The sequence below is a fragment of the Ranitomeya imitator genome, chromosome 3 (genome assembly GCF_032444005.1).
Source record: "Ranitomeya imitator isolate aRanImi1 chromosome 3, aRanImi1.pri, whole genome shotgun sequence".
Classification (NCBI taxonomy): Eukaryota; Metazoa; Chordata; class Amphibia; order Anura; family Dendrobatidae; genus Ranitomeya; species Ranitomeya imitator.
Window position 1 is genome coordinate 556,440,335 of NC_091284.1, and position 16,253 is coordinate 556,456,587.

Sequence of the window (16,253 nt, forward strand, 5' to 3'; positions counted from 1 at the left end):
TGGCCAGCTTCAAAACAATGTCCTGCTGTCTAGCAGCAGTGGCCAGTCTCCAAAGCAACAAGCTATGAAAAGTCAATCTCTCAAGAATGGCTGAATATCTTTAAGAAAAATAGCAAAATTTCTTGTATTTAAAAGCACCATGAGTCAATACCCATTTATGAAAAGGGGAATAACACTTTAATTGTTTTCTATGATCACTTCTATATGTGCGACCTAGGTGTTTTTTTCCATAATTATTTCACTCCCATTCTTTATAATACTCCATGCCTTACATGATACAACGTGCAAAGTTTGGGGGTGATTTTCAAATTTCCATGCTCTTCTTGCATCCTAAAAAGGAAAGTCACAAAAATAACTTTCCATAGACCTGTATTTATTTTAAGTATCACAGCTGTACAATCTTCATACATACAGAAGGAAATGCACATTGGATATACAACGGCATTCAGCTGCATTTCCAATTATAATACATCAAATGCAATGCCACTTAAAATGTACATTTATACAAATTAGGATTGCTTCACTAATACCTTTGACTGTATAAAGCTTGATCTGTGAGTCATTAATAAACCACTGTTTGATTGCATAAAAAAACATAGTTAATTAAAATGGCCTCATCTGGACTCCAGGCCAGAATTCAGTATAAAATATTCGCCATGTAAAATGTTTATTTTTCTTTGCATCTCTAAAAATAAGCCAGGTGTCTTAAATTGAGTCTGTTGGTATAATAATGCAGTCATAGAACATGGGGTACTTTTATACTTCTGCTGCCAACACGAGGGGCACACGGCAATAAATTACAAAGCAGTGGCTTTTGGCAAAAGTCAATTTATAGGGAAAAATTGGCATAACTATATGCCGTAAAGTAGTGGTGAAAATGTAACCGAAAATGAGACAATGGGCTGTGCGAAAACAAGTGGATGGACAGAGTGCTTTTAAGAGTTTATGAAGTGCATTAGACATCCACCTAACTTATATACTCCGAGTCCCATGTTCTCCAGAAAAGGGTCCAAGACAATGAACATAAGACATGCATGGCATGAACAATAAACCAGCTCACTAGGTTCTTAGACAGAAAACATGGGCATGAAGTGATGTTATTGCTGTCACTATAGCAGGAATATCCCTAAACTTGGGTACAAGAAAAAAGAAAAAAGTATGCCATCCTCATCACCTTCACAAGGTATGTCTGGGCAATAAATACAATGCTTTATTCTCCCCTTGGGAACTGCAACTCAACTACCTGTTGTACGCCCTCTCTTTTTTTGATTTCTCAAGTGCTTTCCCCATGGTTTTTTCATTTTCTCCTCTACATTCAGGACAGTACCATTTTCCTTTGGGTTTATGGTTGAGTCCAACACAAGAAAAGTGAAACCATTCTATGGGGCATTCTTCATTATCACAACCAATCATTTCACCATATGAAACTTGGTTACACAGGCAATAGGTCGGCTCGTTGGGATCAATTGGAAGATCGGCAGGTGATGCTTCTCTTTCAGCTTTAGCTTTTGATCTCTTTTTCTTCTTTGATGTTTTTGGCTTCTTTTCTTTGGGTGTTCCTGATGTAAGGTCTTCATGGTCATGATTAATGGTGGCATTTTCCCGATTTTCATTGTTCCTCTGCCTCCTTGATCTTTTATTGCTGGCTTTCTCAGTCTGTGAGAGCGCCTCGTTTTTAGACTTATCTTGGGCGTTCTTGCTGCTGTTACTTGTACTGTCATTTAGATCCTGGCATGTTTCAAACAGTTCCACATGACTGTCCACTTGTCTTGTCCTGTTTTCAACTAGTTCCACCATCTGGCTAACTATTTGTATTTTGTCATCACCCAGTTCTTGGCTACGAATAAGTGCTCTCTGAATGAACTGCAGAAGGCGCCGCTTCTGTATTGCATCAGATTCGCGTCTGAATTTTTCATAGTAGTCGTCCAACTCTTTCAGGATCTCTACAATGACAAAATTTAGAGTCAATAGAAAAAGCAAACTACTTGAGCACGCCAACCCACCATCCCCATGTAACTTAGAGAGCCACTACGAGGGTGGCTCTCATCTTGAAGGACCAAGGATGACCATCAACAAGTAATGTTTAATAGCAAGCAACAAGTTCTCCCTCCTAAAAGTAAATCACTTTAGGTCAATCTGTCTCAACTCTTCCCTCTACATTGACTTGTTACTCCTGGGTAGCACTTTGTATTTATTAAGGGAGCTAGGAAATAGGTTTCAAAATTGCAAGAGCTCCCCTGGCCATATCCCTTCTGCCATGTGTTGTATTTACTGCCAAGAAGGTTTTGTCTAGATGTGGTATTGTCCTGTATTTGGTGCATAGTGCCCCCATCAGCAGTATTAAAAGGGTTGTCTGGGATTTATATTTATTTCTCCATACGCCATGTTAAATCCTACGTCCGCAAGCCTATTGGAAAATAAAATCATTTTAAAACCAAGGCAAACCTTTTAAAAAGGAATGTTCTCATGTGGTTTCTTCAGGGGTAATCCGCCCCACTGCCTCCAGGGTTCCTGGTAACCGCGCTTATATAGATTGACAGTTTAGTACAGCGACATGGTCGCTCCACTGATGTGATAGGTCTTCTCCCTTGTGCAGCTAGCAGGGGCAGCTTTGCCTATGTAACATGGTAGAAGCGCAGGGAAACGGATTCCGAGAAGCACAAGCAGGCGCTAAAGCATAGACCGGCTTGTGGTACAAGCTCCTTACCTTGGCAATAGACCAAAGGGGTGGCTCGTAACCCTACAGCATTAAAAAAAAAAAAAAAAACAAAAAAAAAAAAATCACTAAGTTCTTGAAAGCAGAATTTTTATTAAGAGGTAAATTCACAAAGTCACTTATTTTTACAAGCACTTTGGAATTGTAACCATTTTAAGACTTGAGACAAGGTATGACCACATGGATGTTTCATTTGGAAAAAAATCTGTTCTATATTTGCAGTGGAGACTGACCCTCACATTTCAGTCACGATTTGCAGTTTTATCTGCAGTGGGTTAACATGTAGATTTGATCCATTCACTGGGGCTAATCCTTGTGCGGCTACGTGCCCTCTTTTCAAAAATCCACAGAATCTGCATAGAAATTGGTGAATTAAGTAACATTGCATTTACTGAAGTGGTTTACAAATCCACAACCTTGTGAGCTGCAATGTCAGATCCCCTTGCTTTTTAAATGGGAGTTTGTAGACAGAGTTCAGAGTAGGACAAGCGACCAAATCCGCAGAAAAAAAAAAATTCTGAAAGCATATGTACATTTAGATTTTGGACTAGAAATGTAACCTTCTGTATTTGCATTTAATTGTTACACTTCAGAAGTAGGATAAGTGCTGAATGGATTAGGAGCTGTAGCAGAAGTTAGCAAATACGTGGAGCTTCAGACACCTGATCATCTCAACCCAGATCCTGCCCGCAATGACGGAGAGGCTGTCACAACCAAAAGCCACAAGTGCGCGGACCCGAACTTGTTTAACATAAAATCTGAGAACATTGCATTTTTAACACAAGTTTTGAAGCCCTGAGCGGTTAAAATTAACTGCACAATCATTTGAAAAACTGCTGAACGACGTAAACCCATTTAGATAGACAGGAGGTCGTGCAAAAGCCACCATCACAGGTTCGTTTTGAGTTTTCCAAGCTATATAAGTGAATGGGATTTTTTAATACTACTCACACACTGCAGAGACAATCCGCATGGGATTTACTCCATGTTCAACTCACAATCCATGTCAATGGAATTATTCTTCCTCATCGGCAATCATGTTTGAAAAGCCAAGTATGCCAGGAAGGGCTCATTCAGACGTCCGTGGGAATCAGTACGAGTACGGACCGCTAAACACGTACTGGCCATGGCTCTCTCGACCAGAGCACGGCAGCCCGTGCATCGCAGTTTGATTTTGGATTCATTTTCACGGACGTCTGAATGAGCCTCACATTTTAGAATTACTAAGGCCCCTTCACTTGTCACGATTTTACATACTTGTGTACATGTGCGTCACCTGTGTGCCGTCCATGTGACACGTACCGGAATAGAAAGCAGAATTTGTAGGCGTTTAAAGGGAATCCGTCATCCACCCAGAAAGTATATGACCCATTAATATGGGCATACAGGTAATCGAAATCTTACACTAGTCCTACCTGTATGCCTCATATTAATGGTCTTGTTGCTGAGAAATGTTATATTCTTTATTTATGCTAAGGATTTCTTCCAGGCTCCCAGGCATGCGGTGCTGTAAGAAATCCCTGCCACCCTGTCTTCATTGTAATACTTACCCCTTACACGCAGGTCAGTTACGGCCCCGGAATCCCACGCCTGCACTCCCTCCACAATACGTACCTCTTCCTCCCTTCTGTGGGCACTGCATTCAGGGATCCTGGGGAGTCACTGACCTCCAGTGTGCGCACCGATAAAGTGCTCTCCCCTACCTCCCTGCATAGTCATCACTTCTCAACCATATGTACATAACGATGACTATGCAAGGAGGAAGTGGGGAGAGCACCTTATCGGCGCACACACTGGAGCGGAAGTCGCCAGCACCTGCGTAGAAGATCCCTGAATGTAGTGGCCAAAGAAGGGAGGAATCAGTATGTATAGTGAAAGGATTGCAAGGTGCAGGATTCCGGGGACAAAGCTGATGCTGATGGGAGGGGGGTAGAATTACAATGAAGACCGGAGGCAGGGATTTTGTCCAGGCCCTGCATGCCCCAGACCACATGTACTGACCTAATAAATACATTGAAAAAAAGATGTAGGGTTCCCCCCCATCATTTTTGATAACCAGCAAAAGGTAAATCAGACAACTGAGAGTTATTATTACCAGGCTGGGAAGGTCCATGGCCTCTACCAACCTAAAAATACCAGACTGCAGTCCCCCAGAAGTGGAGCATCACATTAATGCAACAATTCTGGAGCTTTGCATTCACTCTTCATGATTGCTCTGGTGCGTTGGCAATAGGGTAAGGTAGGTTCACATTGCGTTAATGGCGTCCGTTAGATGGACTACGTTACACCGCGGCATAACGCGGTGTAACGTAGTCCATTAACGCCGCCATTAAGTTCTATGTCGGATGCATTGCTAGCGCACGCCCACAATGGGCATGCGCCGTCATTGAGTGACGGACCCCGAGATGCGGGCTGCAGCGTTTCCGGGTCCGTCGCTGCTGGCGCAGATAGAGCTAGCAGATGCTCCATCTGCGCTAGCGTTGTGACAAGTCGGCACTTGCGTTAACAGCAGCCCGTTAACGTATGTGTTGAACGGGCTGCTATTAACGCAGTGTGAACCTGGCCTAATGGGGACTGGGGTTAATGTCAGCTGTGAATTGTCCGAAAACATAGCTGACATCAAGCACTGGTGTTCGTTATGGAGAGGTGTTTAGCAGACACCCCCATTACTAATCCAGTAACAAAAATTAAGTAAAAAAAAAAAATAATAATTTAAAAAAAAAAAAAAAACCTCCCCAGGCCTTTCCAATAACCATGACCTTCCAGTCTGATAACCAGCAAAATTAAAAGCTGATATTTTTAAAAAAAATGAGGGGACCCTCACATTATTTTCTATATTTGATTAATACATGCACAGTAAGCTGCACACCCAAGGCACTAATTCTATATCTCACAGATATCCATTTACGCCATACCTATGTATCAATCATCTATTTACCCCATATCTACCTGTTTCTATCATTAGACATCTTAACAGAAAACTCTTTCATTTCTATTTTGTATTCCATTCTGGTACATGTCACACAGACGGCACGCTTATGTCATCCATGTGCGGTACATATCATCCGTGCTGCCACAAAAAAAATAAATAAATAAATAAAACCGATATGTCTACGTGTGGATCATAATGGATGTGCGTGTCTCTGGTAAGTGTGGCATCATTTTTCACACATACCAGAAACACGGATGTGTGAAGGGGGCCTAAAAGGAATATCTCATATAACGGTCGATATGCCTTTTAACCCCTTAACGACTAGTAGGTTTTTTGGTTTCGCATTTTCATTTTTTGCTACCCTTCTTCCCAGAGCCATAACTTTTTAAATTTTCAGTCAATACGGCCATGTGAGGGCTTGTTTTTTGCGGGACGGGTTGTACTTTTGAACGACACCATTGGTTTTAACATTTATTGTCTACTGGAAAACGGGACAAAAATTCCACGTACAGTGAAATTGCAAATTATTTTTTTTACCATGTTCACTAAATGCTAAAACTGACCTGCCATTATGATTCTCCAGGTCATTACAAGTTCATAGACACCAAACAGGTCTAAGTTCTTTTTTATTTAAGTGGTGAAAAAAATAAAAATAATTCCAAAGTCTGTTATAAAAAAAAAAAAGTGCCATTTTCCGATACCAGTACCGTCTCCATTTTTCATGATCTTGGGTTGAGTGAGGGCTTAATTTTTCGTGCTGAGCTGATGTTTAGAATGATACCATTTTGGTGCAGATACGATCTTTTCCTCGCCCATTATTGCATATTAATGCAATGTTGCGGCGACCCAAAAAAAAATAAAAATTTAATTGTGGATTTTGCTTTTTTTCTTCTTATGCTGTTCAATGATCAGGTTAATTTTTTTTCATATTGATAGATTGTCGCATTCAGAATCACCCAATACGTGTATGTTTGTTTTTTTTATTGTTCTATTTTGAATGGGGCAAAAGGAAGGCGATCTAAACTTTTACATTTTTTTTTAATATTTTTTGAAAATTTGAGACCGAGATTGACAGTGGCATTTAACTAGTTAACAGCCAGAGGTGGATCGCGATTCCACCAACGGCTGTTAAGGTACCTTCACACATAACGATATTGTTAACGATATCGTTGCTATTTGTGACGTAGCAACGATATCGTTAATGAAATCGTTCTGTGTGACAGCGACCAACGATCAGGCCCCTGCTGGGAGATCGTTGGTCGCTGAATAAAGTCCAGAACTTTATTTAGTCGCTGGACTCCTGCTGACATCGCTGGATCGGCGTGTGTGACACCGATCCAGCGATGTCTTCACTGGTAACCAGGGTAAACATCGGGTAACTAAGCGCAGGGCCGCGCTTAGTAACCCGATGTTTACCCTGGTTACCATGCTAAATGTAAAAAAAAACAAACACTAGATACTTACCTACCGCTGTCTGTCCTCCAGCGCTGTGCTCTGCACTCCTCCTGTACTGTCTGTGAGCCGGAAAGCAGAGCGGTGACGTCACCGCTCTGCTTTCCGGCTCACAGACAGTACAGGAGGAGAGCAGAGAAGCAGAGCGCAGCGCTGGAGGACAGACAGCGGTAGGTAAGTATCTAGTGTTTTTTTTTTTTTACATTTAGCATGGTAACCAGGGTAAACATCGGGTTACTAAGCGCGGCCCTGCGCTTAGTTACCCGATGTTTACCCTGGTTACCGGCATCGTTGGTCGCTGGAGAGCGGTCTGTGTGACAGCTCTCCAGCGACCAAACAGCGACACTGCAGCGCTCCGGATCGTTGTCGGTATCGCTGCAGCGTCGCTTAATGTGAAGGGGCCTTAAGTGAAAATGCCACAGATGTTGGCTGTATATGACAGCCGACACCCTACGACAATTATCACGATCAGTTTTGGAACCGAGCAGGGTCAATTAACTTCTTAGACGCTGCTGTCAACCTCGACAGAGACATATAAATGGTTAAAAGAGGGAGAGTTTCTTCTGTAACCCTATCGAAATATAGAGCCTTTCCTCATTACTCGTAGGGCAAAGGCTCTGGAAAAACAATATGTCACCCACCTCCTCAGAATTAAAACTTCAATGAAATCTGTGCCTCCAAATCCAAATGCTCCCCATTCCCTTTGAGCCCTACAGTGTGCGTAAACCGGATTTATGATACACATGTTCACCATTACTGTAGTGGGCTGAGCCCTTAGTTTACGGGGTGCATGTCTCCAGAAGAACAAGCTAGGAACAATGTACGGGCACCAAGAAGGCCCATTTATAATTCTCCAGAAAAAAAAGGTTGTTGCAGAGTGAAAATACTTGGGAGTCAAATAGTCACTGCAAGTGCAGATGAACAGGGTCACTTTTGGTGGTTTTCTGCTGTTCTGGAACCTTCAGGTCTCTGCAAATGTCAACTGCAAAAGTACGGTACGCTAGCCAAATCTGTGCTCCGGAAGCTAAATAGCGCTCCTATTTAATCTCTGCCGAGTGGCCAAACAGTAGTTTCCTATCACACATAGACCATCACCCAATTTGGGTGAACTTGTGTAACATTTCGGAAGTCTATATTCACATATTGCCATTATGTGAATACAAAATTAGCAGCAAATAAAATTACATTTTTACCACAGAAATGTTCTATTTCCACTACCCAATGTTAAATTCTGTGAGGCACTTCATGCCCAGATATAATCAAAATTCATTGAGCAAGGAAGTTCCAAAATTGGGTCACGTGAAGTTCTCTCTTCTGAACCTTAGAGAATTTGCTTATGACCCCCTCAAACTATTCAAACAAACCTGCCTTCCAAAAGTCAAATAGCGCTCCTTCTCTCCTCATGTGGAGGTGGCAAATGTAGGGCACAAGGTAGGGTGACCATGTGAAATGTATAGTCACTTTTCAGTCCCAGGGTGCAGGGCTGCTTTAAAGGGACACTGTCACCTGAATTTGGAGGGAACAATCTTCAGCCATGGAGGCGGGGTTTTTGGGTGTGATTCACCCTTTCCTTACCCGCTGGCTGCAATATTGAAGTTCATTCTCTGTCCTCCGTAGTACATGCCTGCACAAGGTAATCTTGCCTTGCGCAGGCGTGTACTATGGAGGACAGAGAATGAACTTCAATCCAATATTGCAGCCAGCATGCAGCCAGCGGGTAAGGAAAGGGTGAGTTAAAAACCCCAAAACCCCGCCTCCATGGCTGAAGATTGTTCCCTCCAAATTCAGGTGACAGTGTCCCTTTAAGTATTCCAAAACTTTCTACACCATTTACTTGCCCTACAGCGATGACACCATGAACCATCCACATGACCACTACAGACCTGCACTAAACACAAGACTAGTGATGAGCGAGTGTGCTCATTACTCGAGATTTACGAGCATGCTCGGGTGGTCTAGGAGTTATTCAGCGTGCTCGGAGATATAGTTTGTGTCGCCGCAGCTGCATAATTTGCAGCTCCTAGACAGCCTGAATACATGCAGGAATTGCCTGTTTGTTAGGCAAGAAACAATCTTTGAGCAAGCCCAAAATACTCGGAGAACACCCGAGCATGCTTGGACAAACTCAAGTAAAGAGTATACTCGCTCATCACTACACAAGACTGCTAAGGCCAGTGATTAGCTGCAGCGCTCATGTTGCTGTATTTGGCGTTAATCACTGCAGGACAAGTCAACAAATCCAGGCAGCAAGCTCTGAAGCTCTATGCAGCCAAGTATTGCACATGGGTTTCTTTTTTAGCAATTTTTTTTAGACTGCTTTCTCAATTTCCCCCCAAAAAATATAAATGTAACCCCTTCATGACAGAGCCTTTTTCCATTTGTTTTTCGCTCCCCTTCTTCCCAGAGCCATAACTTTATTTTTATGGCCATGTGAGGGCTTGTTTTCTGCGTGACGAGTTATACTTTTGAACGACATCATTGCTTTTACCATATCGTGTACAGGAAAACAATTCCAAGTACAGTGAAATCGCAAAAAAAAAAAAAATGCAATGCCAAATTTTGTTTTATTTTTTTTTTTTTTTACCACGTTCATGAAATGCTAAAAAACAGACCATTATTATTCTCCAGGTCATTACACGTTCGTAGACATCAAACATGTCTAGGTTCTGTTTTATTTATGTAGTGAAAAAAACAACCCATAGTTTGTTTAAAAAAAAACAAACAAAGTGGCACCATTTTCCGATACCCATACCATCTCCATTTTCGTGATCTGGGGTCGGCTGAGGGCTTATTTTTTGTGTGCTGAGCTGAAGTTTTTAATGACACCATTTTGGTTTTCATCACCCGCTATTGAATTTAAATGCATTGTTGTGGCAACCAAAAAAAGTAATTCTGGGGTTTTTAATTTTATTCTCGTTACGCCATTTAGCAATCAGGTTAGTTTTTTTTTTTTTTTAAATAGATCAGGCGATTCTGAACGCGGTAATACCAAATATGTGTGTTTGATTTTTCTTTATTGTTTTATTTTGAATGGGGCAAAAGGGGGGCGATTTGAACTTTTGTATTTTTTTTTAATATTTATAAAAGCATTTTTTTTTTACTTTTGAAATGCTTCAATAGCCTCGATGGGAGACTAGAAGCTGGCATAGCCTGATCGGCTCTGCTAGAGGCGATTATCAGATCACCTGTATGTAGCAGAATTGCTGACTTGCTATGAGCGCCGACCACCGGGCAGCGCTCATAGCAATCTGTCTGACAAGCAAATAGGTCTGCAGGAGACCTCTGGTTGTCACACAGATGGGGTCACCGATGGGTGGGATTTCCAGAGTGATTGCCGGAAACACACTTTAAATGCAGCTGTCGGAGTGTGACAGCGGCATTTAACTGATGGGTTTTTTTTTTTTAGAATCTAATTTCTTGTTAATACCAAGAAGAAAAAAAATCTAAAAAGCTCAGTCAAATAATATGAAAATAGTATGGCTGGGTCCATATCCACAACACAAACATAAGTCAGCCCAAAAGCCGACTAGGTGTATACATAACAGGAAAAGGTAACAAAGTTACAAATACAGTGGTGTGAAATGTGTTTGCCCCTTCCTGATTTCCTATTCTTTTCAATGTTTGTGACACTTAAATGTTTCAGATCACCAGACAAATGTAATGGTCCATCCTAGGGTGGCACATGCGGATTTCTGAACCCCCCTGAGGCCAGTCTCACACGTCCAGATAATTCCGGTACCGGAATTATCCGTGTCTGTGCGCTCACGTGGCACATCAGTGTGGCACACGGGCGGTATCCGTGTGCTGCCCGTGTGCCGTCTGGGTACCACACGCACCGTGCAGGAGACAGCGCTACAGTTAAGCGCTGTCCCCTGCATCTGGTGCTGAAGCCGCCATTCATTTCTTATCTCCAGCAGCGTTCGCTGGAAAGAAGGAATGAATAATTTTTTTTTTTTTAATTTATTTTTGTTTTTAAAATAAAGTTGCTGGTAATCTGCCCCCTCCCACCCCCTGTGCGCCCGCCCGCTGGCATTAAAATACTTACCCAGCTCCCTCGGCGCTTGCATCCTCTCAGCGTTGCAGCTCTTCCTGTATTGGGAGATGGAGCAGCATATTCATCACTGTAATGTGCGGCACCACGTAACCGCTCATACAGGACAAGCAACGACGCTGAGAGGATGTAAGCGCCGAGGGAGCTGGGTAAGTATTTTAATGCCAGCGGGCGGGCACATTACCGGCAACTTTATTTAAAAAAACAAAAAAAAGATTATTCATTCCTTCTTTCCAGCGAACGCTGCTGGAGAGAAGAAATTAATGGGGCTTCAGCACCACACGTGAGGGAAGGGGGGACAGCGCTTACAGTAGCGCTGTCTCCTGCACGGCACACGGACAACATCCGTGTGTGGTACGTGTTTTACACGGACCCATTGACATTAATGGGTCCGTGTGATCCGTGCGCTCCCACGAACACTGACATGTCTCTGTGTTTTCCAAACGGACACACGATCCGTGAAAACATGCTGACATGTGCAGAAACACATTGATTTTAATGTGTCTACGTGAGTCAGTGTCTCCGGTACGTGAGGAAACTATCACCTCACGTAACGGAGCCACTGACGTGTGAAACCGGCCTGATACAGAGGGCCGGGCCTGCCCAGGAAGGGGAATAGCTAAGCGGCTAGATTTGGATAAAAAAGATGTATAGATGGGGCAAGGTAATATAAAGAGGATGTTCACTATATACATGTGCCCAAAGAGGACTCCAAAAGTCTATACACGGTATAGGTAATGACACAAATAATGGCACATACAGCCCCGCAGTAGATAATGCTGCCCCTCCGCACTCACTATCTTGGCCCAGTTATACATTTTTTTACCCAAATATATTCTGTACTCAGAGGAAACCCAGGCAAACACGGGGAGAACACACACTCCCTGCAGATGTTGTCCTTCTTTGGATTTGAGCCCAGGACCCCAGAGCTGAAATGCAACAATGCTAACCACTGAGCCACCTGTGTGATTTTTTATTTTCACATGACAGTAATACATGTCACATCCAATTTAAAGATCTCTCTATAATAAGTAGCACGCTTTATTTACATAGTAACATAGTTAGCGAGGCCAAAAAAAAGACATTTGTCCATCCAGTTCAGCCTATATTCCGTCAGAATAAATCCCCAGATCTACGCCCTTCCAAAGAACCTAATAACTGTAAGGCTACGTTCACATTAGCGTTGTGCGCCGCTGCGTCGGCGACGCAACGCACGCAAAAACGCTGCGTTTTGCGACGCATGCGTCGTTTTTTGCCAAAATTTGGACGCAAGAAAAATGCAACTTGTTGCGTTTTCTTGGTCCGACGCTTGCGGCAAAAAAGACGCATGCGTCGCACAACGCAACAAACAAAAACGCATGCGTCCCCCCATGTTAAACATAGGGGAGCATGACGCATGCGTCGCCCGACGCAAACTAGCATAACGCTAGTGTGAACGTAGCCTAAGATACATTATTGTTCTGCTCCAGGAAGACATCCAGGCCTCTCTTGAACCCCTAGACTGAGTTCGCCATCACCACCTCCTCAGGCAAGCAATTCCAGATTCTCACTGCCCTAACAGTAAAGAATCCTCTTCTATGTTGGTGGAAAAACCTTTTCTCCTCCAGCCACATAGAATGCCCCCTTGTGCCCATCACCTTCCTTGGTATAGACACATCGGAGAGATATTTGTATTGTCCCCTTATATACTTATACATGCTTATGCCCCTCAGTCGTTTTTTTCTAGACTAAATAATCCTAATTTTGCTAATCTCTCTGGGTATTGTAGTTCCCCCATCCCCTTTATCAATGTTGTTGTACTCGCTCTAGTTCCATTATATCCTCCCTGAGCTCCGGTGCCCAAAACTGGACACAGTACTCCATGTGCGGTCTAATCAGGGATTTGTACAGAGGCAGTATAATGCTCTCATTAGGTGTATCCAGACCTCTTTAATGCACCCCATGATCCGGTCTTCCCTAAACCTGTATGCGTAGTGTCGGAGCATTAACAGTCACCGCTAGCCATGTTCCCCACACCGCCCCGTCCCTCTTCCGGACTCATATGATGCAGATTCCGGGGTGATGGATCGCACTGGAGTTTGTATGTCTATGTAGCGTCAGAACAAGTCTCCATGGGCTTACATTGGAAAAAGTGACTTCTGGCTCACAGAGACCCCAGTGTGATCGGCAACCCAGCATTTTAGTCACGTGACAAGAGGAACGGCGCTGGAAATGGGGCAAGCTGGCGACCAGGAAGCGTTTTATGGCACTTCCATTCCCTTTAAAAAGGGGCCAAGTATAAAATCAGGCCGGAAACTAATACGGGGACCCCACTAACATGTCATGCAGCACTGGGAGCCCCCCAGGGGTGTTGGGATGCAGATCACGTGTGTGGTCATGTGACGGCTGCTGGACGCCTAGCAGTAGAGTGCGCGATTCCCAGATTTAGACCCTGTATGTGCAGCCCCCTCTACAAGTAACAGCTGGAGCTCCGAGCCCTGAACCCCGGAAAGGCAGCTTTCTGCCGGCGCGACTACGACGACAGAGGCCGGCACTGCCCCCGTACAACCATCAAGCGGAGCCCAGCACACAACAATAGCCATTGTGGAAGGAAATCCCTCATCATGCCCACAGAAAACATGGCCGCCAATACGTATATACTTTCCTGTATTTTCTGCCCATATCAGTACTGTAGGAAAGTAGGCTTTAGTGCCCGCCCCCTCTAAAAACCGCCAGCCAATGAGAGCAGCGGGGCGGGCAGAGACATCCAAATGAATGTAAAGAGACTACTAAACTGCGAAAACGAAGGCGGGGCAGCCAGCAGGGGCGGGGCTAAATGATAGCAAACGAGAAGACCGCCAGCACCCGGGACGTTCTAAAGTAGTAAGTAACGTCCAATGAGCATGAGGAGGCGGAGCCGAAAGGATGACGTACACACGTCCTCACTATAAAAAGGGGCAGTGAGCACTAGCCAGGTTAAAGCGCGGCTGGCGTTTGTAGCACGTAGTTTGGTTGTTTGTTTCCCAAGCAGTAAACATAAATATGTCCTCTACACAGAGCGGTGCTGCAGCAGACACACAGCGTCCCCAGCAGCGCGGAGAGCGCCGTGCCTGCCTCCCCGCCATCACTGCACCGGAGGTCACCACAAGAAGTTACCGTGCGGAGCCAGCGGCGAGAGACTCCCCGAATGTGACGCATGTACACGAGCCCGGGCTGTCTCCGGGGAGGCGAGTGCCCCGGTGCACGGAGGAGGGGGCTGCAGGCGGCGCACTGCGGCCCCGCACACACAACGAGCTCCCGGGAACAATGCGCGGCGGCACCGAGCACAATGAGGAGCCCTCCCACCACCCGCTCCGCGGCGGGGACCTCCGGGGCTTTGTTCCGCCCGGCAGGACCGAGCACAGGCGGGCTGCACCCGGAGCCGCCGCCAGACAACAGCCGCAAAAGTTCCTCCGCGCTTACCCTGGTACTTGGCGTCTATCTCCCGCATCAGGGACACATTTCTCTGCAGGTCGAACGGCAGAGACTCGATGGAGTCCAGGTACTCCTCCACGTAGGTCACCATGTGAGCCTGCTCGCCGGGGCTGGGGGTCAGCATCCTGGGCACACACACAAAGGAGAAGCCCCCGAGAGCGGCGGGCCGGGCATGCAGCCTCCGAGCGCGGCGCACAGTCCGGGGGGCTCAGCAGCTGATTGAATGGCTGTCTACTGGGCCACTCGGGAACAAGACAGTGGAGGAGGCTGTGGGGTGTGTGTGTGTAAGGGGGCGGGGCGAGGGCGGCGCCGGGAGAATGCAGCAGGAAGGAGAGCTGGCCACAGTGAGCGGCGGGTGACTGCGGGGAGAGGCGGGTGCCGGCGGCGGGTGACTGCGGGGCTCGGCGGGTGACTCCGGGGCTCGGCGGGTGCCGGCGGCGGGGCTCCGAGACACAGCACTTACGCTACAAACACTTTGGAAACATTCCTGCCTATGCCGCATGCGCAGTGTCGCCTCAGAGCTGCTGCCGCCGGTTCCCCAGCCCCTGGTTTATTTACAGCGCTCAGTGCCTGGCTCCTCCCACTAGGAGGCATCAGCGCTATACCCGTGCGGACACACACCGGCAGTGAGCGCTGCTCGTGCACGCCTCCTGCTCGTGAACGCGGACATGACATTTTGACAGCGCAGCTCTTGTCACTAGAAAACTATCAATCCCAGAAGCCACCTGTCACTGAGAGACAGCCAATAGCAGCTGCCTCTCGCCATTTGAAGGCGGGGCGTGAGGAGCACCGCCCCACGAATCTTTCATCCTAGTAGTCACTAGGTAACGCGCAACGCGCGCCCTGCAGGGGGCGGAGCCAGGGGTGGAAAGCGGAAGTGGCTATAGTAAGGTGGGCGGGAATTGGTGTGATGGGAGGGGGATTGGCAGGCCTTAGTGTAACCATGACAACAACGCCAACAGCCCGGCCCATGGCCCGCCCACTTAGTGCCGGAGAGATAAATAAATGCAGGCTCCGTGCCGATAATGGGGGCGCAGAGACCGGCGATGAGCAGGCAGCTAGGCTGTGTCCTGTCCTCTGTGTTATTACAGGGTCACTGAGTGATGGGGGAGGGAGCTGGGAAAGTGCTGGAGAGGCGCAGAGAGTGGCCGGCATTGTGTAAGCAGGTTATATCTGAGAGCCGCATGGTGTAGTGCCAGGGACCCTGATTCCAGTCCCTGAGATTATCACTAAGGACTAGTGAGCCTGCTGCCATGTATTCCTCCATATTCATAAGCTCTATGTAACTCCTCCCCCGCTGCTGATTGGCAGCTGTCTGCCTATGCACAGTGTACACAGAAAGCTGCCAATCAGCAGTGTGGGCGGGGCTATCCAGAGCGCAGCAGCCCTGTAAGTATTGCAGGAGTCAGGGTCTCTGCCCCTACATAGAGCTGCTCTCGGATAGGGAAGCCGTCCCCAAGTTTTCCTACCTTATGGCGCGGCCTTCTCTACACTGATGGACTGTCCACACTCTGTTGTATCGTATGCACAGGTCTCACCCATGGGGCTCTCATCTTTCTCCAGACTATGCTGTCAGGTTCCGATACTAATACATTAGAATTCTGTCTGGTTTGAAACTGACACAAGTTTGGATTTTCCACAATTTGCCT

The 16,253-nt window shown here is 45.9% G+C and overlaps 1 protein-coding gene across 1 annotated transcript; it reads right to left on the bottom strand.

Moving 5' to 3' along the window:
- Positions 1-356: 356 nt before the first annotated feature.
- ING1 (inhibitor of growth family member 1) lies at positions 357-15,185 on the bottom strand. Its single transcript, XM_069757919.1, has 2 exons — positions 14,593-15,185; positions 357-1,943 (listed from the first exon to the last, which is right to left on the bottom strand). Exons 1-2 carry the CDS (start codon positions 14,726-14,728, stop codon positions 1,240-1,242), a joined length of 840 nt encoding a protein of 279 aa, XP_069614020.1. The 5' UTR covers positions 14,729-15,185; the 3' UTR covers positions 357-1,239.
- Between the last annotated feature and the right edge of the window lie 1,068 nt (positions 15,186-16,253).

What these genes read in the sequence shown, in the direction of transcription:
- ING1 (XM_069757919.1), bottom strand. Translation starts at nt 14,728, where the DNA reads ATGCTGACCCCCAGCCCCGGCGAGCAGGCTCACATGGTGACCTACGTG. An exon ending in GATAGACGCCAAGTACCAGG is followed by an intron (nt 1,944 to 14,592) that starts GTAAGCGCGGAG and finishes TTGTCATTGTAG; the next exon opens with AGATCCTGAAAGAGTTGGAC.